The sequence below is a fragment of the Carlito syrichta genome, unplaced genomic scaffold (assembly GCF_000164805.1).
Source record: "Carlito syrichta isolate Samal-C Ts95f unplaced genomic scaffold, Tarsius_syrichta-2.0.1 Scaffold82710, whole genome shotgun sequence".
In the NCBI taxonomy this organism is placed as follows: Eukaryota; Metazoa; Chordata; class Mammalia; order Primates; family Tarsiidae; genus Carlito; species Carlito syrichta.
Window position 1 is genome coordinate 8,434 of NW_007026806.1, and position 24,407 is coordinate 32,840.

General features: G+C 34.0%; 1 protein-coding gene across 4 annotated transcripts; it reads right to left on the reverse strand.

The window, feature by feature from the left end:
• Window positions 1–212: 212 nt before the first annotated feature.
• LOC103258264 (UDP-glucuronosyltransferase 2B4-like) lies at window positions 213–15,249 on the reverse strand. Of its 4 annotated transcripts, XM_008055959.1 has the most exons (7): window positions 14,936–15,249; window positions 14,526–14,584; window positions 13,050–13,198; window positions 8,793–8,924; window positions 6,801–6,888; window positions 5,699–5,918; window positions 213–591 (listed from the first exon to the last, which is right to left on the reverse strand). In XM_008055959.1, exons 1-7 carry the CDS (start codon window positions 15,247–15,249, stop codon window positions 312–314), a joined length of 1,242 nt encoding a protein of 413 aa, XP_008054150.1. In that variant the 3' UTR covers window positions 213–311. The 4 variants fall into 4 exon arrangements, with proteins under 4 accessions (XP_008054150.1, XP_008054145.1, XP_008054140.1 ...); XM_008055954.1 differs by lacking the exon at window positions 14,526–14,584 and having other exon boundaries at window positions 14,787–15,249; XM_008055949.1 differs by having other exon boundaries at window positions 14,526–15,249.
• Window positions 15,250–24,407: the final 9,158 nt, after the last annotated feature.

Sequence of the window (24,407 nt, forward strand, 5' to 3'; positions counted from 1 at the left end):
TGAATCTCAAACCCACGGGCTCAGGCAATCCACTCACCTCGGCCTCCCAAAGTGCTGGGATTACAGGCTCAGCCACCGAGCCCAGCCTATGTTATTTTTATTTTTCCTGATTTTCAGATCTTTGACATTGAATTTTTTAACGTTTAAATAATTAGTAAATCTGTAATAAACACATTTTAACATAACACAGTAAGTTGGGAAAAGATGTTTCATCACAGAAGAAAATAAATCCTGCATCATATAACCTCTTGCTAGAATAAACTGAAGGAGTCTCATATATCAGGTATCCCAGCTTCAGAATTTTGATACAACTACTCCCTTTTCCCCTTCTTTCTTGTTTTAGCAAACTTCTGGAAACAAAATAGGCAACATTTTGTGATGGTGAATATCACAGTAGCCACACAGGCCAGCAGGAACCCAATCACATCCAAAGAGTGGTACTGGAACCAAGTGAGGTCGTGGACTGCAGCCCGGAGGTGTTTAGCTCCTTTGTGGCGCATGACAAACTCAATCCAGAAGACTGCTCTATCTAGGGGCTTTACTAGTTGATCATGATGAATTCTCGATAATTTCACAGCATTCTCTTTATATCTGAAAGATATATCACCATAAAAATACCAAAATTAAAAATAAGTCACAGAGCATATCAAGACTATAAAAGGTTTTGAAAAATGTCACACAGATGATTCAAAGTAGATGTCATAGAATTCAAATATCTTAATTTTGGTCATCTTAGAAAGTTGGTTTTTAAATTGGAATTACCTCATTAACAAATATCTTAAAAAGTGAAAATAGTAGGTCAGGTAAAAAAGTTAAAGGCTTTCTAGCAGAGGTAATATTATGGTCTATTCTTAGTGCTATAAGTGAGTTAGTGGAAATGCAATTTGGGAATAGTCATCTTGGTTTTTTTTTAAAAGGAATTGTGTAATGACAATTCCAAAGATAATGACGGATTATCTTTGGGCTTATCATCTCATTAAAGATAAAATCCAAATCTTCTTTACATGTTAAAACACTGGGAACTTCTCCTAACACTTACCCCAGAACACTATCTTCTAGAGACATTAAACTTCTATTCTTTAAACCACCAAAAGTGTTCTGACCTTAGCACTTTTATACTTTTTATCTGTCTCCCTCTCTTAGACCATTCTTCCTTACAATAACCTGAGGCTTTCTTTTATCTGTTTCTGAGATCTCCCCTTTAATGTTATCTCCATGAGAGGATTTTCCTGGCACACTATAATAGCACTTCTAGGATTTTTCTACTGTTTGGATCTTATTTTGCCATTTCACTCCCCAAAATTTTAAATATGGTGTTTTCAAAACAAAGACTTAAGTATGAAATACATAAAATAAGTGTACATATGCTAAGTAATATAAAAAATTTTAAAATAAATTTAAAAATTATTGTGAAGACACTAATGTACTATTACTCAGATTTCAATATATATCACCACTTGTCTACTAGTACACCCATTTTGTAAACCATTTTATTCAGTGCACTTATCTTTAATTAAGGAACAATCTTAAAATAATAGCTATGAAAAAAGATAACAGTTACTATGCAATTATAAAGGGATCAATCTAACAAGAAGGCATAACAATTTTAAAAATAAATGCACCTAACAGCTAACTTCATTAAACAAATTCTACTAGTCTTATGAAAAGAGATTCACAGCAAAACAAAAATAGTAGGAGATTTCAACACTCCATTGACAGCAATAAACAGATCATCAAGGCAAAAGTCAGAAAATAAACTTTAAAGTTAAATTGAACCCTAAGTGAATAAACCTAAGTGATATCTACAAAGCATTCTACTCCAAAACTACAGAATATACATTTTTTTCTCATAAAAACATGGAACATTCTCCAAAAAAAGATCATATTACAGACCACAATTAAAGTCTCTGTAAGTTAAAAAATTGAAATTATATCAAACACCTAATATATAAAATATAAACGAACTCCCAGAGTTAACAAAAGCAGACAAAAACGTGAAAGTTGAACAATCCACCCCTGAATGAATCTTGGGTCAACAATGAAAGCAATATAAAAATTACAACATTCTTTCAGATAAATGACAACAATAAAACAAGCTATCAAAACCATCTAGGAAAAAGTCGAAGCTGTGCTCAGAGGAAAATTTTTAGAGTTTTACATCTGCATTAAAAATAGTGAATGCAGCTGGGCTCGGTGGCTCAGCCTGTAATCCCGCGCCTTTGGGAGGCTGAGGTGAGTGGATTGCCTGAGCCTGCGGGTTCAAGACCCACCTGGGCAGCGAGACTTCATCTCTACAATAAATCAAAAAATCAGCCGGGCGTGGTAGCGCATGCCTGTAATTCTGGCTACTTGGAAGGCTGAGGCGGAAGTATCACCGGAGCCCAACAGGTCGAGGCTGTGGTGGCCGGGAGCGGCCACTGCACTCCAGTCTGGGCGACAGGGTAAGATTCCAACTCAAAAAAAAAAAAAAAAATAGTGAATGGTAACATATCAACAACCCAATATCATACATTTTTGAGGAACTAGAAAAAAATTTTAAAAAGTGCTAGAAGAAGAAAATAAATAAGAAATACCAATGAGGTGCTAAATAAAATAGAAAGCAAAAAATAAAAAAAAATCTATACAAAGGATCAATTAAAAAAATAAACAAGATGAATAGACCACTAGCTAAATTAATTAAAAAGCGAATAAAGAGGATTCAAATTGGTTCAATCAGAAATGAAAACAGTAATATTATATCTGATACTATGGAAACACAAAAAATTGTCAGAGGTTATTATCAATACTGCTATGCAAACAAACTAGATAATATAGAGAAAATGGATACATTCTTGGAAATAGTACTTCCTAATCTTCGATTAAAATAAAATAGAAACACTGAAAATACTAATAACCAGTAGTGAGACTGAAATGGAAATTACAAGTCTCTCAGCAAAATAACAACAACAGCAACAACAAGCCCCGGACTTGAATGATTCAGCCAAATTCTGCAGGACTTTCAAGGAAGAATTGTTACCAAATTTACTGAAACTATTTTATAAGATGGAAGTGAAGGGACTTCTCCCTAACTAATCCCTTGAAGCCAGTATCACCCTTATACCAAAGCCAGGAGAATACACACATTAAAAAAGAAAAAAGACACCAACAGCAAAAACAAAAACAAACAGGAAGCCAATATCCCTGATGAACATAGAGGCATAAGCACTCAACAAAATAGTAAACAAACATAATTCAACAGCACACGAAAGAAACATAATTCACCATGATTTCAGGAATGCAAAGTGGTTAAAAGTATGCAAATCAAAAACCGTGATTCACCACATTGACAGAATTAAAAACAAAAAGAAAATGATCATTTCATTAGATGCAGAGAAAGTACTGATAAAACCTAGCATTCCTTTATCATGAAACCTTTAGCAAAATAGGCATAGAAGGAACATTTCTCAAAATAATAAAAATCATAGACAACAAGTCCACAATCAATATTATACTAAATGGAGAAAAGTTGAATGCAATTCCTTCCAGAACTGGAACGAGGCAAGGAGGCTCACTTTTGCTACTCTCATTTAACATAATACTGGAAGTTTCATCTAGTGAAATCAGATAAGAGAAATAAAAGTTATCCAAATTGGTAGACGCAATCTAGCTATTTTTGTATGCCAGTAGTATGAGTATATACCTATCAAATCCTAAAGATCCATCCAAAAGACTCCTGCACTTGATAAATGAATTAAATAAAGTTTCAGAATATAAAAGCAACACACACAAATCAGTAACCCTGCTATACACTAAAAGGGTTACTAAAAGGGTGAGAATCAAATTAAGAACTAAATTTCACTTATAATAGCTGTCAAAATGCTAAATTACCTGGGAATGTAATGCATTTAGTCAAGGAAATGAAACATGTCTACAAGGAGAACTACAAAACTCTGAGGAACAAAATTATAGAGGACAGAACAAATGAAAAAATATCCCATGCTCATGGAATAGAAGAATCAATACTGTTAAAATGACCATATTACCCAAAGCAATCTACAGATTCAGCGCAATCTCTGTTAAACTATCAACATCATTTTTCACAGAATAAGAAGATAATATTCTAAAATTTATATGGAACCAAAAAGGATCCAGAAAAGTCAAACAAACCTGAGCAAAAAGAATAAAATTTTACACATCACAATACCTCACTTCAAATTATACTATCAGGTTGTAATAACCAAACGGCATGGTACTGGTACAAGAGCAGACATGTGGACTAATGGAACAGAATAGAGTATCCCAGAAATAAACCCAAATACCTATAACCAAAATCATCTTTGTAAAGCAGATGAAAATATACACTGGCATAAAGGACACCCTATTCAAAAAGTGATGCTGGGGAAAATGTATACCTATATGTAGAAAAATGAGACTTGAGTTCTGTCTCTCACTGTATACAAAAATTACCCCATGATATATTAAAGAGTTAATTGTCAGATATAAATTCATAAGAATACTATAAGAAAAACTTTTCTGAACTTTGACCTAGGCAAAGCACTTGGGGTTAAATACCCCAAACTGAATGCAACAAAAACAAAAATAAGTAAATGGGACTTAACTAAACTAAACAGTTTTTGCATAGCAAAAGAAATAATCAGTAGAGTAAATAGGCAATCTACACTGGGAAAATATATTTGCAAACTATACATCTGATAAAGAACTAATATCCAGGATCTACAAAAAACTCTAACAAATCAGCATAAAAAAGGAAGTGACCCCACTAAAAAGTGGACAAAGGACACAAACAGCATCTCCTAAAAAGAGATATACAAATAGCCAACAAACATATGAAAAAATCTCAACATCACTAATCATTAGAAAATTGCAATTTAAAACCACCATGAGATATCACCTTTCACCAGTCAGAATAACCATTGCTAAAAAATTAAAACAAACACATGATTCTGGTTTAGATGCAAGGAAAAGGGAGCACTTAAACACTGTTGGTGGGAGTGTAAATTAGCACAATATCTATGGAAATCAGTATGAAGATTTCTCGAAGAAGTATAAGTCGATCTACCATTTGATGCAGCCATCCCACTATGAGGTATCTACCCAAAGGAATAGAGGTTGTTACTCAAAAAAGACACCTATACTCACATGTTAATCACAGTAAAATTCACAATTGCAAAGAGGTACAGTCAACCTAACTGCACATCAACAGATCAATTAAAATAAAAATGTGAAATAAATATACCATGAAATACTATTCACTCATTATAAAAATGAATTAATGCCTTTTACAGCAACTTGGGTGGAGTTGGAGACTATCATTCTAAGTGAAATAACACAGTTGCAGAAACCCAAACACCACACATCCCCACTTATAGGTGGATCCCAAACTAAGGATCTGCCAAGGCACAGAGAATAAATCATATCATGTTCACTGAAGACTCAGAGGGGGAGGGGGAGAAACATCAAGGGATTAATAATCACGTATTGTGTACAATGTGGACAGGTGCAAGTGCGGGTACTCTTGAACTACAGATTTTTTTGCCACTATACAATGCATCCATGTAACCAAAAACTATTTGTAGCAACTAAAGCTATTGAAATAGAGAGAAAAAATAGGCTCTTAAAAAGCAGATGAAACTTAAATTCACTGTTGACAAGAGAAACTTCCTATAAATACCACCTACTAAAAAATTGTCATACTCACATAGGATCATTGATGACTGTCTTCAATGCATTGAGCAAATCTGTACTTGACATGGTGTTAAAGTCCACTCTAAGGGCTACTCCTTTAGTCACTATGCGAGCAATGTTATCAGGTTGATCCACAAACAAAGGGATGCCCACCATAGGGATCCCATGGTAGATAGCCTCGTAGATGCCATTTGTTCCACCATGAGTGATAAAAGCTTTGGTTTTGGGGTGACCTAGGATTGGATGAATTTTAGCTAAATTATTCATTATAAGTCTTATAAATAAAATTAGAAATATAAAATATAATACACTGAAAGAGGCAGTACTTTTTAGGTAACAGATGATTATATTCATGAAATTGCATTAAAAGTGTTTTCAGATTTCAGAAGCAGAAGCAACAACTTCTATCAAAGGGAAGTGAAGGCTCCATGGAAGAGTTAGTGTGTATCACTTCACACTGGAATAATGGATATAAGATTACCAGGTGGAAAAAGACAAAAGGAAACATTTTAGATAAAGAAAATAAAATTTTTTAAAAAAGGAAAAGAAAAACGTTGGCTATGTAAATCATGTTCTCTTAATGATGCAGACACTGAGTCTAACATGTTGGATGTCGAGGGCAGCAGAGTGAGGTGTTAGTGGTGCTGAAACCAGAGGAAGAACAGGTTATACTTTATTAAAAAGAGTATGACCACATCATGATAAAGTTTGTAGATTTATTTCCATAAAAAATCTGAGTCACTGGCAATATAAGAGAACTGCTACTTTTAGTGGCATTAAATAGTGATAGTACAGTTAGAGGAAAGGGCAGGTGTAGGTTTGTAGACATAGGGGACAGAGAGACAACCAAAGCAGTTGCTAAAAAACTCTCTATGAGAGAAATTTTCACCTGAAATGAACATACTTTGATTCTGATAATAGAATATATTATTAGTGTATATAATAAAATACTAACTGCCATATTTTATCTTTCCCCCCTTAGTACTGGAAAATAATGTGAACTAGTTAGGTTTTGTTTTTGTTTTCAATAATACATGTTCAGTAATCTTGTTTTCTGTTAAACTATCACTCTAACTGGCTGTTAATCATATTCAGTATTTGCTCTGAGTTTTTACCGAGAAGGTCATTCTGGGGTATCCACTTGTACAGTCGAGTATTGGGTCCTAAAGTATGTGGTTTCTTGCCATTAAATTTCCATAGAACCTGTTAGGGTAAAAAGAAATCTTATTTCATGACTGAAACTCCAACATCATTATGTGTTAGAACCCCCAAAAGATGAACAGTTATCGAATTAAACTCCTTATATGTAAGCTGAAGAAATGAGTACAGGGATGTTAATTAATGAGAACTACTGGAAGTCTGAGGTAAAGAGAATATTCACATTTCATGTGCTAACTTTTATAGTCAAATTGTCATATAAGAAAATCATCTGTTTCAAAACAGCTTTGAAAAATGAGATTATCAGTAAAATATTAAGCATTTAAGAAATTGTTAAGCAGTCATTATAATACAAGATATAATACAATGCAAAGAACAATATCAAATTAGTAGTGATCTATAAATTTATTTTGTGTATCTTGTACTAGTTGTAACTTTCCAAACTTAATGTTAATTTATTTCCTCTTGAGTGCTATAAGCAGTTTATTTATATCTATTTATCTATCAGTTATTTTATTAAAGTTTGGCATTTTTCGATTTACAAGAAATAAGTCAACTACTTGTGAGAAATAAATCAATGCCACATAGGTAGTATGCACAACTTCTTAGTTTACATATTGTTAAGTGGTACTTTCAAGACAAATTTCAAAATGCAAGTCTTGAGTGGAATCAAAGTATTATCAAAGTACTGGAAATTGTTTCTTTGTAGGAAAAAAGAGCCAGTTGGCAATGCATGTGTAACAAGACAGCTCTTGAAAAAGAATAAATGGTATTTTCCTAAATATTACTTACTTGATCATTAGATGATTAAGTACAAAGCATTGCCAGCATTTTTAATATGATTCAGTATATCCCAGTCATTGTCATGCACAGTACCAGAATAAGATACTTATTTTAGAATTCCCAAGCAATCTTTATAATCAGGAACATAATTTACAAGTGTTTGCCTTGTATTCGCTATGTGTGTAGAGTGGCTTTGAGTTTTCAACAAAAAATTAGCATAGGTCTTTAGAAGAAGACTGTGTAAGGAAATAAAAAAGTAATTTACAAATACACAAAAACAGCAGATGTATTCTATTCAAAAGTAAATTCCTAATATATTTTTTGGAAAGGTGCATCTGAAACTTTCCCTATGTCTAGTTTCCTTTTGCTTTACTCCTTATAACCTTTTCCTCCTCAATAAGGAGAAAGTGTTCATCTGATGGTTAAAGCGGAGTCCTTGTGGCGTCAGACTTTATAATGAGCAAAGTCTACAATAAGGGTGGGATTTGATCTCCATCCTTTCTACAATATCTTTATGCTTAAGACTTTAACAGGGTCCAACCCAGCAGGGCAGGCAAGTTTTGCTCATTCTCTAAATCCATTTACCTAGGTGGATATATGGACTGGTGGTTTGTCAGCTCAGGTCATCTCATCTGAATAGCATCCTAGACAGCATACCAAATAGACCTAATTCCAAAAAGTACAGGAAGTACAGGAAGCTAGGTTACATGACAAGCCTAAACAGTGTGATGGACTTCACACGTCAATACCCACTTTTTGTTGTGCTAGTGCAGTTATTCATTAAAGTTTAACTCCTCTGATAATTTCTGTTGTGTGCACAGTGTCCTCAGGAAATCTGTAAGCAAAGGAAGCAAGCAACGGGCAGAACTTGGTGATTTCTGTGGACCTGCCTGGAATGCCATGGTAGTACCCAAACTTCACCTGCACTTCCTAAGCGTATTTCTTTCTGATAACTATGTTAATGACAAAGTGATGATAAATCAAACCCCCCTTTACTATTTTAGTATCTTATGTACATATATTTTTGATTTTGAGCTGGTATCTAAGATAATTAGAGCTATCCTATAAGTTAAAATTTTGGCAGAAAATTATTATAACTGGATTCTTTATAAGGAGTTTAACATATGTATTCATTGGCTGCCCATCACTGAGGCACTTAATCTAACCTTTTGTGGGATCTGGGCAAGGGCTGAAGCAATCACATTGACCCTTTCTTCTGTGAGGTCACTGACCATTGACCCCAGAGAAAACACAACAACACCATTTTCTCCAGAACTCTGGACAAAGTCTTCCATTTCCTGTGAAGAAATTTTGCACCATCACAAAAAGGTATTCAAGCAGCAAACACTATTGAAAACATTGCTACAATAAAGTAAGGCTAGAAAATCAGGTATTATCAAAACTTTTTGCAGTAATGAATGGGTTTAAGCTGATATAATAAATTAGTTTCTTAGGAAGGAGATTTGTAATAAGAGATAAATGGCCTCTATTGTCCATATTTGTGTTAAACGTGTGTGTGTGCCCATGTATATATGCATGTGATAGAAACAATGAAAGCGCTATTACACTGTAGTCAAAGAAGATAATGCTAGAAAATATTATACTCAGACTTTTCATTTATAATTTGTAATTACTAATATAGGGTCTCGGAAGTTGATGTCACTTGACTTCAATTCTATGTCATTGTAGTTCCACCAGAAGTCTTGTGTTGATTTCAAGAAGTTATTTTCATAGAATTCTTTTAATGTGGAACAATGGAGCCCTTTCTTGAATATAAGCACTGAGGGATTGTATTTCACATTGATCAATGTACTCACTCCAAGAAAGTAAGATATGTAGAGACAAAACTTTTCTGAAAATAATATCAAATTTGCATACCCCTTTTTCCATTATTATTACTTTCATTTTTATTTATTATTTATTTTTCTTACTATAAAACAATGACCAATTCTTTTCAAAATAACAAGTATAATTTCAGATTCTAACCACTAGGATAAAACTTTGTTTTAAAACTATTATTGAAATAATAAAAAAAAATTATACTTTGAGCATGCACAGCACATATTGCCAAATATTTTTCAAAAACGCAATTTGTACCTATGACATCACGTTTTATGTGAGAGCCGTTGCATTACTATTTCAGGTAGTACATCGGGTATCCATGCCATGTAGTTTGTGTAATTACCATTGCCTGCTGCCACATTAATGTAACTTGTGTTTAATGTTGCATCACACTGGCTTGTTGCCCAGAGTATTCTCCATCCACCTAGCATTGAAGTAATGTGCTCTATTTTTACAGATGTACTACTGATCTTGTTCTGTGATGTCTTATGAAAATTATACAAGATCAGGGTGAGAAATTTTGTAAAAATATGTAAATTTTTAAAAAGGGAATAGGCCAAGTGTGGTGGCTCAGGCCTGTAATACCAGCACTTGAAGACTGAGGTGAGAGGATTGCCTGAGTCCACAGGTTCGAGACCAGCATGGACAACTTGGTGAGACCTTGTCTCTACAATAAATCAAAAAATTAGCCAGGCACGGTGGCACATGCCTGTATTTCCAGCTACTTGGAAGATTGAGGCAGAAGGATTGCCTGAGCTCAGAAGGTTGAGACTGTGGTGGCTATGAGCAGCACGCTGCCGCACTCCAGGATGGACAACACAGTGAGATTCCGCCTCAAAAAAAAAAAAGAGAAAGAAATGCTTTTCTCATATATTTTCTGCCTAGAGAATTTCCTGATTTAAAATGAATGTGCTCTTATTTGTTTTTATTTTATTATATAACTCAATGTAAACATGTGATCTATTTAGATGTTTTAATCCATATATATATATATATATATATATATATATATATGCTTTTGTTCCACAAGAAATTGTGATCTTGTTCTATTCCTTATTTTTTACCTCAGTTTTCAAGTAAATTGTGTTATGGATGACAGTGTAATTAAACATTTTTTGACAACATGACTCTGTGATACTCAAAGTTTATAATCATTTATTAATTTATGGTATTTGAAACAAATGTATAATAATTTAGAAATATATTTGAATTATTGCAATGTTCATTTTATGAATATATTCCACAGATATTGAATCTTTCCATCTTGATTTATTTTTTTTTCTGACTATATAGATGAATATGGATGTGTTATGAAAGCAATGGCTACATGGTCTTTAAAACGTGATACATTTTCAAAGTGTTTTATTCTATTAAAATATATAGACATCATCTGAGAATCTAATACTTAAAGGAAAAGAAAGAAATTTGGTGTAACATTTATTTTATAAAATAAAGAGAGGAGAGATTTTGTAATCATTGACTTGGATTCAAATTTTCCTTTTGTAAGTTAATAACAACAACCAATAAAAGTAAATATTCCTACTCCATTATTAGACATTTTTCCCTGTCTTCTTTCTCTTTCTTCTTTGTTTTCACTCCCAGTAGTCCTATGGTTTCCTTTATATGAAGGGGAAGCTTGACAATAGGGATCAATTGCATATAATTTTCATTAATCTAACCTCTGCTTTTATAGATTGTAAAAGTTATTATATATAAACATACTAAACAATTTGTATTCAATGCAAATATTGGATTTTATCTCTTGAAGAAAATTTCTGTTTTATGCTGCTGCTAACAAAAAGATTGACGAGTTCTTAGGAATTTTTTTTCAATGATGTAGTAAAGATTTCTACTTATGTCTTTTTAAAAGTATGATATTAAATTAAAATATGTTAGGTTCTTGTGTGCCTTCTGAATGCATATCATCCTATATGCTGACATGGTGATACAATTCTTTTGTAATTAAACCCTATGGGCTGTTTTAGTTAAAGTGGTAGAAATTATTTAGTTTTTATTATATATGCAGTTACATTTTCTCTGTGCTTGTATGTTAGGCAGTTATAAGATTGAGACCAAGTTCTTCAAGTTAGCTTGAATGAGGTGTACTACAGAGTTGGCCTTAGGCAGAAAACATATTTTCTGATAAGATAAATCATCTCTTTTATGGTCTAAGAAGTAAAACTCTGAGATTAGGAATAAATGGTTTACATACTGCAATGAAAGCAAGTAATCATTGGGTTTGGCTGGAAATATCTTGGGGGCACGCATTTATGTTGTTGAGGAATGTTTTCCTTTTTAAGCTAGAATACTGGGGAAGAACTTCATCACGGTCAATAAAATTATAACATTTCAAGTTGTTAATCCTATTGACAAAATTTAAACATCTAAATTTAAACAAGTCCACAGGGTATTTTATCAAGGACTTGCTAGAGAATACAATCTTGAAATGTTGGCAAACCAGTCCCCAGTAAATGAATAATTCTTCTCAAATGGGTGATATGTGTTACCTATTTGATAACATTAACAATAAAAATGATTATGATATTAATAATATTTCTGGGTCACTATGTGTCAGAAACATTTTACCTGTTTCATGTATATTAACAATTCTTTCCACACAACGCATTATGAAGTTGTTGCTATTATGGTAAAAGTAGGTGTAGTTTTCTCTATCAACATTCTACTCCACTTTCCACCATTTGTTGCCTGAACTTATGCAAAATTTCCTAAACTGTCTACTCTTCCCAATCTTGTCCTTCTACAATTCAATATATCTAACATCTTGATTCTTGGGAGTTTTTTTTTAAATCAAGAAAATCTGATCGTATGTCTCCATTTCTTGTCTATGCAACACCTTCCCAATGCCTTCAATATATACCCAAACTCCTTGTAATAATTAGCTTCAACTTACCTTTCCAGCATCAATTCCCTCTATATTCAGCCTTTTCCTGCAAACTAAACATGGAGTCTTGGGACAATTCTTATTTCTCTACTTGCTTGTCTTATTGTGTGTTCTTTACTCCCTCATCTTTTCACCTTTTCCTACATATTGTTCAGGGATCAAATATTATGAATGACTTTGGAATCTGTTCTGGATATAAGTTATCATTGTGGTCTTTACTTATAGCACTTTTCAGACTTTTTTTTTTTTGCATGCTTCTATTCTATCTTTTTTTACAGATTGGAAAATATTGTTTATTTAGAAAGTAAATTAGAGAGAGAGAGAAAAAAGATTCACCTCCCCAAGATAAGAGCGGGGGCCAAAGCTCTATTCTGTCTTTCAAAGTGGAACATAGGGTGTGTGGGGTCAGAAACTATGCTTAATTTGTTTTTCTGAAAATTCAATACTGACCAGTGGTTTTTTTTTCCAGTTCTTGAGTCTTCTTGGTATCCCTCTTTATGGTATAAGCATCATGAAATTCAAATATTTGTGATAGTATAAAAATATATGAGCTACTAATGGCAAGTCATTTTACTTGACTTCTATATTTCACTGTGAATCAAACACTCTGAATGAAAAACACAGAGTCATTTCTTCCGAAAATGCAAAGCAAAGAGAAGAAAACCAAAAGTATCTTTACCTTTGGTAGGTCTTTGGCAGGCTTACAGTGAAGTCCTCCAACAAAATCAACATTTGGTAAGAATGGGCGAGGAAATTCAAAATCCCAATAGGTTCGAATTAGCCACATTTCAGCTTTCCCCATTGTTTCAGAGAATGTAGTAGGTCTTCCTGAAGAAAAAAAAAGTAGCCAAAAGTTAAAAAATAATTAAATGGTGGATGACACAAGAAAGTTGTCACGTAAATATACAGGTATTTTCCTGAAAACATTTGAAATAATGTAGCTAAAGACATATGCAGCATCTGTGCTTTGAGAGAACAATATATATGTATGTTTGTACATAAGCATTATATACTTTTCATGTATTGCTGTTAACCTGAATATATAGGAAAGGCAAAATGTTAATAAAATTGTAAAGAAATATTGCCTCTAATGTCACATTAGTATATTTACAATTAGAAGTAATTATTATGTATGCCACTGTTTTGTTAAACATGCATTTGTTTACTCTCTAAAGCTGCAATAGTTACAAGTATACATTTAATCACCTCTTTGAGCTTCACAATCAATTAATACGACCATAATCATTAAAAAAGCTTCTTCAGAGGTACTCAGTCTAGTTTCTAGAATGTAATAAACTAGTCCTTTGATACTTAGTTCTGCAAGTGAACTGTTAGTTTTTAGAGTATGGTTGAAATCCTTGTACTTACCACTGCTTTTGTTTTATGTTAAGACCACATTGATATTAGTTTTAAAAAATAAATATATTTACAAATGATAGCTCAAAAAATTTCAGAAGTTGTTGAAATAGAGATTTTTTTACTCCCCCTTAATTTGGATCATATTTTCCTTAATAAAGAGATAGTTTAATAAAATGCATATATAAAACTTAGATTTTTCACACTTCAACAAGAATTTAGTCCTTAAATAATTTCAAGCCCTTTGTTAAATAATGTAGGAGCATTAGGACCTTCAAATTATTTTAGGTCTTTGTTTCTAGAATAAAGCTACCATATCTCTTAAATGAGAAGGACTCTTTCTGGCTAATGAAAAAATAATTTAATTTCTAAATGGGGAGACTGAGTTACACAAGGAGAAACAACTCAATGTTATCATGAAAATTGTGCCAGAAATATGTGCAACTTTTTAACAGATATGTCTGCTTTCTTCAAGATGTTTCTTGATATGCCTATTGACATTCTTAAAAATAAAAAGCATAGTAAAATGGATATTATTGTTTAAAAATCACAAATGCTTCAATTTTCAGATTTATGACTTCCTTGATTGTCCTATATGAATGATAATCACAAGATTCTAACTACTCCTATAATGTCAGTTTTCCATACAATTTGTGAGATCGATAGATCATCATATATTTTTATTTCATCATATCACTTAAAGAAATCTCACTCCTCTGACTTTATATTCATATAATTTCACCTTAAAAACACATGGAAGGTTAGGACTTAATAGCCACCAATTGAAAATATGACTTACCTAATATTTCACTGTAAAACTGATCCCATTTCTTCGTGTCAAGTATTTGAAAGCAAAAGTCAAAATAAAGCATATATAACATATTTTGTATTCTCTCCGTAAATGTCATTTGATCACTTAATTCTGACAGCACGACAGGTACATAGGAAGGAGGGAACAGAAATCCTTTACTATACTTTTCAAATATGTAGCCAGGAGAGAAGCGAAGACTGTACACAAAGGGTATTTTAAGCACTTCAGCCAGCAGCTCTCCACCAAGACCAGCAGGATCAGCAAGAATGACATCAAACTTTGATGTTTGTAGTTTATCCATAAGTTTCTTGTTCAAAACAATATCTTTACAGAGATTTCTAATACATTCAAAATATTTCCACAATATTTCTTGTACTTTTGAAAAGTAAGTCAGAAAGCTATATTTTGGAAGATCATACATCCATGTATCTACCAATTTCCCAAAAACATTCTCAAAATCATCTTTAGTTAAAGATGTAGGATAAACTTCAAATTTAATAGAGGATGATATACTGGGGTCAACAAGGATGGAAGCTGAAGATGTCAATACAGTCACCTCATGACCTCTCTGGACGAGTTCATTCAGGATTGCCTTCATATTCAACCAATGGCTGTATTCTGCGGGCCACACCAGCACCTTTCCACAACCCCCAGACCTGAAGTAACAACTCATCTGTATCAGCAGAAGAACTGAAGTCCATTTCATAGACATCCTGGTGCTACACAAAGGCTTCCTTTCCAGCTGCTTCTTTGTTCTGCAGTTTTTGTCTTCTTTTTTTTTCCTGTGTCTTCTTACAGTTAAAGATAAATCAATCAGGCTAAAATATAACTGTTAAACTTTGAAGTGAGTTCATTGCATACACAGTGTGATAAAGTGGATGGCAAGGAGAGAAACAGAAGTTAGATGACCTACTGTTTACACAGTTATGTTTAATGTTCCTATTATGTTTATGGATGCTATCATTTAGCTAACATAATCTTGCAAAGATAAGACACTGGTCTTTTGTGACTTTTCAGCTGAATTAGTATTTCTTGAATATCCTGGTTCAAGGGATTTTTACTCTAAAGCTTTGTTGACGTATAATTCATATGTAACATGTTTTCCAATTGTTGTCTAAAATTCAGTTTTCTTTGTATATGCACAGAATTACAACAATCTGTTTAGTCTCTCCTCTCAAAACCCTGTTCACTTTAGTTTTTATCTCCTAACCCTTGTTTCTGCATCCACCCCACCCTAGGCAAATACTAACCTAATTTCTTTTTCTTTTTTTTATATTTTAAATTTTTAATTTTAAATATGTGGGGTACAATTCAGGGTTAGATATACAAATGTTCATTATGCAGGTACTTGTTGATGAGGGGTGCCCCCATCCCCTGGCAATTTCCTGCTACTGCCAGTCCCTTTCTTATAGTATTCTGATAGTTGTCCAAGATCCGCTTATGAGTGAGAACAGGTGATACTCAGTTCTTTGTTTCCGTGACAGATTCCTCAGTATCATAGATTCTAAGTTCATCGAAATTGCTGTGAAGTTCATAATTTTATCCTTCTTTATGGATGCATAATATTCCATCATGTACATGTACCAAATTTTTTTATCCAGTCCTCTTTCGATGGGCAGCATGATTGGTTCTACGTTTTTGCTATCATAAATAATGCTGCAATAAACATGCATCTTTTTTAATTATTATAAAGATGTGGGGTACAATTCAGGGTTAGGTTTACAAACATTGATTATGCAAGTACCCTTGTTGATGAGATATGCCCCTCCCTCCCCTACCAGTTTTCCTCAACTGCCAATCCAAGCCACTCCCCTAACAGTTTCCCATTACTGCCAATCCTTTTCTTATAGTATTATAATTTTTCAAGTTCCACTTATGAGTGAGAACATATGGTACTCTGTTTTTTGTTTCTATGATAAATCACTGAGTATGATAGACTTTAAATCCACCCAAGTTGCTGCAAAGTCCATATGCTTGTCCTTCCTTATGGCTGCATAATATTCCATTATGTGTATATACCACATTTTTAAAATCCAGTCCAACTTCAATGGGCAATATGATTGGTTTCATGTTTTTGCTGTTGTGAATAGAGCTGCAACAAGCATACGTGTGCAGGTATCTTTTTTGTAGAATGATTTGAGTTCCCCCTGGTATATTCCCAATAGGGGAATTGTTGGGTCATATGGAAGGTCAATTTCTAGTTCTTTCAGAAACCACCACATTGTCTTCCAAAGAGGTTGCACTAATTTGCATCCCACCAGCAGTGTAGAAGCGTTCCTTTTACTCCGCATCCTTGCCAGCATGTGTTGTTTGTTTTATTAATGATGGCCATTCTTACTGGGGTAAGGTGGTATCTCAGTGTGGTTTTGATTTGCATTTCTCTGATGATGAGTGAGGCTGAAGACTTTTTCAAGTGTCTGTTGGCTGCCCATATATCTTCTTTTCAGAAGTGTCTATTCATGCCTTTTGCCCACTTTTTAATGGGGCTGATTGTTTTTTTCCTTTCAGCACGTTTGAGTTCCTTATAGATCCTAGATGTTAGGTCTTTGTCAGATACACAGTTGACAAACATTTTTTTCCCATTCTGTGAGTTGTCTCCCTGCTCTCTTGATGGTTTCTTTTGCTTTGCAGAAGCTTGTTAGTTTGACGAGGTCCCACTTATCTATCTTATTCCTTAAGGTACAGGCATTTGGGGTTCTGAATAGGAATTGGTTGCCAGTTCCAATTTTCATAAGATTGTCTCCTGCGTTTTCTAAGATTCTTATAGTTTGAGGCTTTATGTTAGGTCTTTAATTCATTTAGAGTAAATTTTTATGTATGGTGATAGGTAGGGGTCTTGTTTCAATCTTCTGCATGTGGTCAGTCCGTTTTCCCAGCACCATTTACTGAATAGGTTCTCCTCTCCCCAATGGTTATTATTGGAGGGTTTGTCAAAGATGAGTTGGTTGAGGAATTGAGGCTTTGCTTCCAGAATCTCTATCCTGTTCCATTGGTCTATGTGCCTGTTCATGTACCAATACCAGGTTGTTTTGATTGCTGCAGACTTACAGTAAAGTTGGAAATCTGGAAGTGTGATACCTCCTGCTTTGTTTCCTTTTCTAAGGATTGTTTTGACTATTCGTGGTCATTTATATTTCCATATGAATTTCTGCACTGTCATTTCCAGTTCAGAGATGAATGATATTGGCAACTTAATGGGTATTACGTTGAATCTGTAGATTGCCTTTTGTAGGATGGACATCTTAACATCTTAACATCTTAACATCTTAACAGGATAGGACATCTTCCTATCCATGAGCATGAAATACTTTTCCATTTGTGTCTTCTTGGATTATTTCAGCAGTATTTTGTAGTTCTCATTGTGTAGGTCTTTCACTTCTCTGGTTTGGTAGATGCCGAGTTATTTCATTTTTGTGTGTGGCTGTTATGAATGGGATTGTGCTTTTAATTTGGATCTCTGACTGCTTGTTGTTGGTGTATAAGAATATAACTGTCTTTTGCACATTTATTTTGTACCCTGAGACTTTGCCAAAGTCCTTTATCAGTGCTAGCAGATTTTTGACAGATTCTTTTGGTATTTTCAAGGTATAGGATCATATCATCAGCAAAGAGGGATAACTTGACTATTTGGATACCCCTGGATACCCCTGATTTCCCTCTCTTGTCTACTTTCCCTAATTAGAACTTCCAACACAATGTTGAACAAGAGGGGTGAGAGTGGGCAGCCTTGTCTTGTCTAGTTTTCAGAGGAAATGTTTCCAGTTTCTGTCCATTTAGCAACATGTTAGCTGTGGGTTTATCATAGATGGCACTTACTATTTTGAGGTATGTTCTTTCTATACCTAGGTGTTTGAGAGTTTTTATCAAGAAGGGATGCTGAATTTTATCTAAAACTTTTTCTGCATCTAATGATATAATCATGTGGTTCTTTTTTTTTTACATCTGCTGATATATTTAATTACATTCAAGGTCTTGTGAATGTTGAACAATCCCTGCATCCTGGGGTCCTGGGGAAGAAGCCTACTTGGTTAAGGTGGATGCATTTTTTTTTAAACTTAAATTTTTTGTTTTAAATTGTGGGGTACAATTCAGGGTTAGGTATACAAATATAATCATTAAACAGATACCCTTGTTGATGAGGTTTGTCCCCCTTCCCCAGGCAGATTCCCACTACTGCCACATCCACATCCTTGTCCCCACCCCATTTCCCCATGTTGGGTGATTTTTGAGATGTGTTTTTGGATCTTATTTGCTAGAATCTTTTTGAGGATTTTTGCATCTATTTTCATCAGGGATATTGGCCTGTAGTTCTCTTTTTTTGTTGAGTCTTTACCCAGTTTGTGTATCAGTGTGATGTTAGCTTTGTAAAATGATTTGCAGAGATTTCCATCTTTCTCAATTGTCTGGAATACTTTCAGTAGGATTGGTATCAGCTCCTCCTTGTATGTTTTGTAGAATTCTGCTGGAAAGCCGTTTGACCAAGGTCCTTTTTTTGTAACCACTTGCAAATTACAATGTTCACTTATTGTGGTATGTGTTCCCTGAGATCCACTTCTCACCACCACTCTATATGACAATGCAAAGCAGAAACCAATGCAAAAAACAATTGAACACACACACACACACACACACACACACACACACACACACACACACACAGAGACATACCCACACACCCCAAAACAAATTGGAATAACAACAAAGTGAAACAAAACAAACAACAACAACAAAAATCTAAGAAAACTAAACACACACACACATGCATACCATAAAGTGAATAGAAAAGAAAAGCAGAAAGACCAGAGGGAAAAGAAAAAAAAGGAATTCAGGTCGAACCCTCACACATATATTGACACACATCTTAAACTATAAGAAATGAAAATTTAAAAACCCCACAAAAACAAAAGAGCAAAAACAAACCACCAACAACAAAATTGAAAGACTCAATTATTCACGTACACACATGAACAGAAAATGACAAATAAAAGAAGAAAGAAAGAAATAAAGAAAAGAAAAAAATATTTTGGGGGGATGCAGGTCAAACCTTCACATACACATTCATGCACAGAGGAAAAATATTTTAAAAATAGATGAACTAGCAAACTGTCAAAAAATTTTTAAAAATTAAAAAAAATTGAAAACTAAAATAAATAAAACCTGCCCTCTTGTGCAGGCTCTGTAATTGCTCCTCTAATTAGGTTGCTCCTGCAAAACCACCTCTTTCACTTTCTTCTCAATGTCTGAAGCAGGGAAGGAAGTGGGGCAGTGTAGGTGGGTGGGGCAGTCCTTCCCTCCCACTCTTGTATGGTCTGGGAGATCTCTTCACCTAGTATGTACTTGGGGGCATTTCCCAGCCAGGCCTATCCTGGAATGGAGTTCTCCTATTGTAATTGATGTCCAGGCTCCACCTGGGTTTGTCCCTGGCAGTCGTGGCCAAGCTGTGTGGGTCTGATGCTCAGAGGATAGCTGGGAGGCAGGGGGTTTGGGTCAGCCACAGACTCACCACTGATCTCTTTGGAGTTCTCCTCATCCTTTTCTGGCCACACCTTGTTTCCCTGGGGCTAGATCAGGGTAGGGGGTGGTGCCCTGGAATTCAGCACTCCTCAGGTCTCTCCCAAGTTTGTGCTTTCGGGATATTCCATCTGGATCATGATCAATCCCTGAGTAGTTGATCAGGCAGTCACAGAGATCGGATCTGTTGCTCCATGGTGAGCAAGTCAGAGCACTTTCCTGTCCCGCCTTCATATAGTGGTGGGGTGCCTATCTTGGCCTCTTCCTTAGGACTTTGCCTCTGGACTCCCTCTGCAGTCCCTGCTCAGTTCCCAGCCAGATACTGAAGTGCCAGGAACTGGCAGTCTCTTTCCTGCTCCAGTGGTGAGGGAGAGTCTGGGGCGATATTTTCTCCCGCCACTTTTGTCCATTAAACAAAAATAATGGCGCTTGGCATCTGTGACCTGGGAAGAGCCTGGGATGAAGCAGAGAAGCTGCAGCACCAGCTGTTGCACTAGGGATCTGGCCTCTTGCTCACAAGCTCCCACTAGACAGACTCTCCCAGCATTTTCTTCCCAGGGAAGGTTTGCTGATGCAAAAAAAAAAAAAAAAAAAGATAGAAAAAGAAAATGGCGCTCAGCTTCTGTGTCCCAGGACTCGCTAGGGTCCAAGCCCAGCAGCTGTGGCACCAGCTGCTACATCAGGAGAGCCCTGGGTCACTCAGCCACCTATACACCCACCCACTCACCAGTTGGTACATAACATTTTCCATACACTCACTCACTCACATGGGGACTTGCATAGCCGGACTGGCTCGGCTGCCATCTTCCTGACTTTTTACTTTGTTCCCCTATTTTCTGTTTGTATAAATTTCTCTATTCTGGAGTAAAATAATAAATGAAATCATAAAATATGTGGTCTCTGTGACTGGTTTTTCTTACTTAGCATAATGTTTTAAGTGTTCAACCATGGAACAGCATATTTAATAATTCCATCTCATTTAACTGTCATATTATTGTCTAGTATGGATATACACACTTTAGTTTTTCATTGATAAATTGATGAATTTTGATTTTTTTCATTTTTTGGCTATGACAAATGAACTTTATTAAATTTATGTGCAAGCTCTGTGTGGACATGACTTCATTTCTCTTGAGTATGTATTTAGAAGTGGAATGACAGGGTCATAAGGTGACTGTTTCAACTTTTGAGAGATTGCTGGACTGTTTTTCATTGTGCCTGCATTATTTTCCATTTTCTCCTCCATGCATAAGAGTTTCAGTTTCTCTACTCATATATGTTGTTTTTCACAGCCAATGGGAGTGGTATCATATCTCATTATGGTTTACATTTTCTTGGTCTCTGTGATTCTGAGTATTTTTCATATGCTAATTAGCCACTGTGCATTTTGCTTTGGAAAATTTATAGTCAGATCCTTTGCCAAATTTGATTGAAATATTTGTTTTTTATTATTGAGTTGTGTTTTTAATATATTTTTGATATAAGTACCTTAGCAAGTATATGATTTAAAATATCAGAAATATAGTTTTTAATTCTCGAGGCTGTCTTTTTACTCTTTGAAGGAACCCTTGAGGCACAAAATTGTTAATTTTGATTAAGTCCAAATTTTCTATTTCAATTTGGTTGATTTTACTTAGGGCATTGCATCTAAAAAATTACTTCCAAATCAAAAGTAACAAATATTAACCTCCATGTTTTATTTTTAGAGATGTGTAGTTGTACCCTTTATGCTTAATTTTCAAATATATTTTGAGTTAGTTTTTGTGAACATTGAAGTAAAGAGGTTCAACTCAATTTTTTTTATTTTTGAGTTGGAATCTCCCTCTTATTCTCCAGGCCAGTGTGCAGTGGTATACTCACGGCCACTGCAGCCTCGATCTGCTGGGCTTAGGCAATCCTTCTGTCTTAGTCTTCCAAGTAACTGGAGCTAGAGAAGCATGCTACCATGTCTGGCTACAACTCAAAAAAAACTTTATGTGGATAATCAGTTTTCCTACTAGTATTTGTTAAATAATTTTTAAATTAAAATGTTTTGGCACTTTTGTCACAACTCATAGATATATGGGTATATTTCTAGGTTCTGTAATTGATTACTTGATCTATATGTCTGTCTGTATGCCTGTGCTGCATTCTCTTGTTTCTTGTAGATTTGTATTTGGTTTTAAAAGCAGGATGTGTAAATTTGACAACCTTGGTTTTTTATTTTAAGATTGCTCTTTCTTCCTTCCTTCCTTCCTTCCTTCCTTCCTTCCTTTCTTTCTTTCTCTTTCTTTCTTTCTTTCTTTCTTTCTTTCTTTCTTTCTTTCTTTCTTTCTTTCTTTCTTTCTTTCTTTCTTTCTTTCATGTTTTTGAAAATGAGTGTGTCTCACTTGCGTTATCTAGGTTGGACTTGAATACCTAGCCTCTACTGAATCTTCTGTCTTGACCTCCCAAGAAACTGGAACTACAGGGGTATGACACCACACCTGTCTTGTTTTGATATGACTATGTCTCTTGAATATTAATATACATTTCAGGATCATTTTGTCTATTTATGTAAAAAAAACAGTCTGAGATTTTGATAGAAATTGCATTGAATCTATCAATTTGGGGAGTAAAGTATGGCCATTATAACAATATTAAGTATTTCAATTCACAATTTCATGTAATTAGACATTCTGTAATTTCTTTTACAGTGTCTTGTAGATTTCACAATGTGAGTTGTACATTATTTTTTGTTACATTTGTTCCTAAGCATTATCTTCTTTTAATGGTACATTGTGTGACTGTTTTAATTTTATTTTGAATATTATTGCAATTATATAGAAATTTTTATTGATCTTGTATTCTAAAACTGCTTTATTTATTAGTCTAGTGGATTGCTAAACATTTTTCATTATAAGATCATGTCATATGTAAATAGGGATAATTTAGCTTTTTCCTTTCTAAAATGAGTTCCTATCATTTTATTTTCTTGGATATTTGGCTTGGCTGAAACCTGAAATAGAATGCTGACTAGAAGTAAGAAGAATGGAGTTAGTCTTTCTCCATTAACTATGGTAGTAGCTCTGTGTTCAATATAGATGCCAAATATCCATTTGCAGAAGTTTCAATTTCTAGTTTACTGAGTATTTTTGTAATTAAACTTATTAGATTTTATAAAAACATTTTCTGCATTTATTGAAATGATTATGCAATTTATGTTCTTTATTCTAATGGCATGGTATAATATAATATATTAATTGATTTTTTCAGATATTAAAGCAATACTGCACTTTGGTATAAATTCAGCTTGTTTATTGTGCATAAACCTTTTTCATGTTGCTATATTTCATTTGCTAGGATACTTGGAAGGTTTTTGTGTCTTATTAACAAGAGATATTGATAAGTAGTATACAGTTTTCGTGATGTCTGTGCAGTTCTAATATAAGGGCTTAATTCAATATTTTGGAATGTTTCCACCTATTCTAATTTTTGGAGAATTATTTTTTTGAAAATTTGGTGGAAGGACAGAGCTTTGAAGTTTCCTACTTCACCATTTTCCATCATTACTCCACTACCTATTTCTAAATAAATTTTAATTGGAAGCCATCAGGTTTTGTGCTTTTCCTTGATGAGAGACTTTTCCTTATATGGTACTGATTTCACTACTTGATATTAATTTTTCAGGTTTTCTATTATGTCATAGTTCAATTTTGGTAATTGGTCTGTGTCCAGGAATTTATTCATGTCTTCCTTGTTTTGCAATTTGTTGGCATGTAGTTTTATATAATAATCTGTAATGATCCTCTGTATTTCTGTGGTCTTATGTGATGTCTTCTTTTTTTTTCTGGTTATATTTATTTGGGTTTTCATTTTTTCTTAGTTATTCTAGCTAAAATGTTGGTGATTTTACTTGCAAAAAAGTAAAATATGTAGAGACAAAACTTTCCTGAATATAATGTCAAATGTGTATACTAATGGTTTCATTATTATTCCTTTTGTTTTAAATATATTATTAGTATTTCTCACTGTAAAATATGACCAGTTCTTTTCAAAGTAATATGTACTAATCGCTAGTGTAAAACTTAATTTTAAAACTATTCTTGAAATAATAAAAGAAATTAAATTTTGATGTGCACAGCACATATTGCCAAGTATTTTTTAGAAATGTAATTTGAACCAATGATATCACATTTATGTGAGAGTTACTCTATTACTATTTCAGGTCATCCATCGAGCATCCAGCACCTAGTATTGAAATTATATGCCCTCTACTTACAGATGTGTCACTGATCTCATTCTGTAATATCTTAAGAAGGTAATATAAGATCAGTGTGAGATATGTAAAATTATGACCATTTTTAAAAAGAAAATAAATTTCTCCTATACTCTCTGTCT

Bases quoted from the DNA above. Each gene is read 5' to 3' on its own strand.
- LOC103258264 (XM_008055949.1), bottom strand. From the start codon at position 15,249: ATGTCTATGAAATGGACTTCAGTTCTTCTGCTGATACAGATGAGTTGT. The intron at 13,199-14,525 runs GTAAGTCATATT...TTTTTTCTTCAG, and splicing joins GTTTTACAGTGAAATATTAG to GAAGACCTACTACATTCTCT. The intron at 6,889-8,792 runs GTTAGATTAAGT...TTACCCTAACAG, and splicing joins TTGCCCAGATCCCACAAAAG to GTTCTATGGAAATTTAATGG.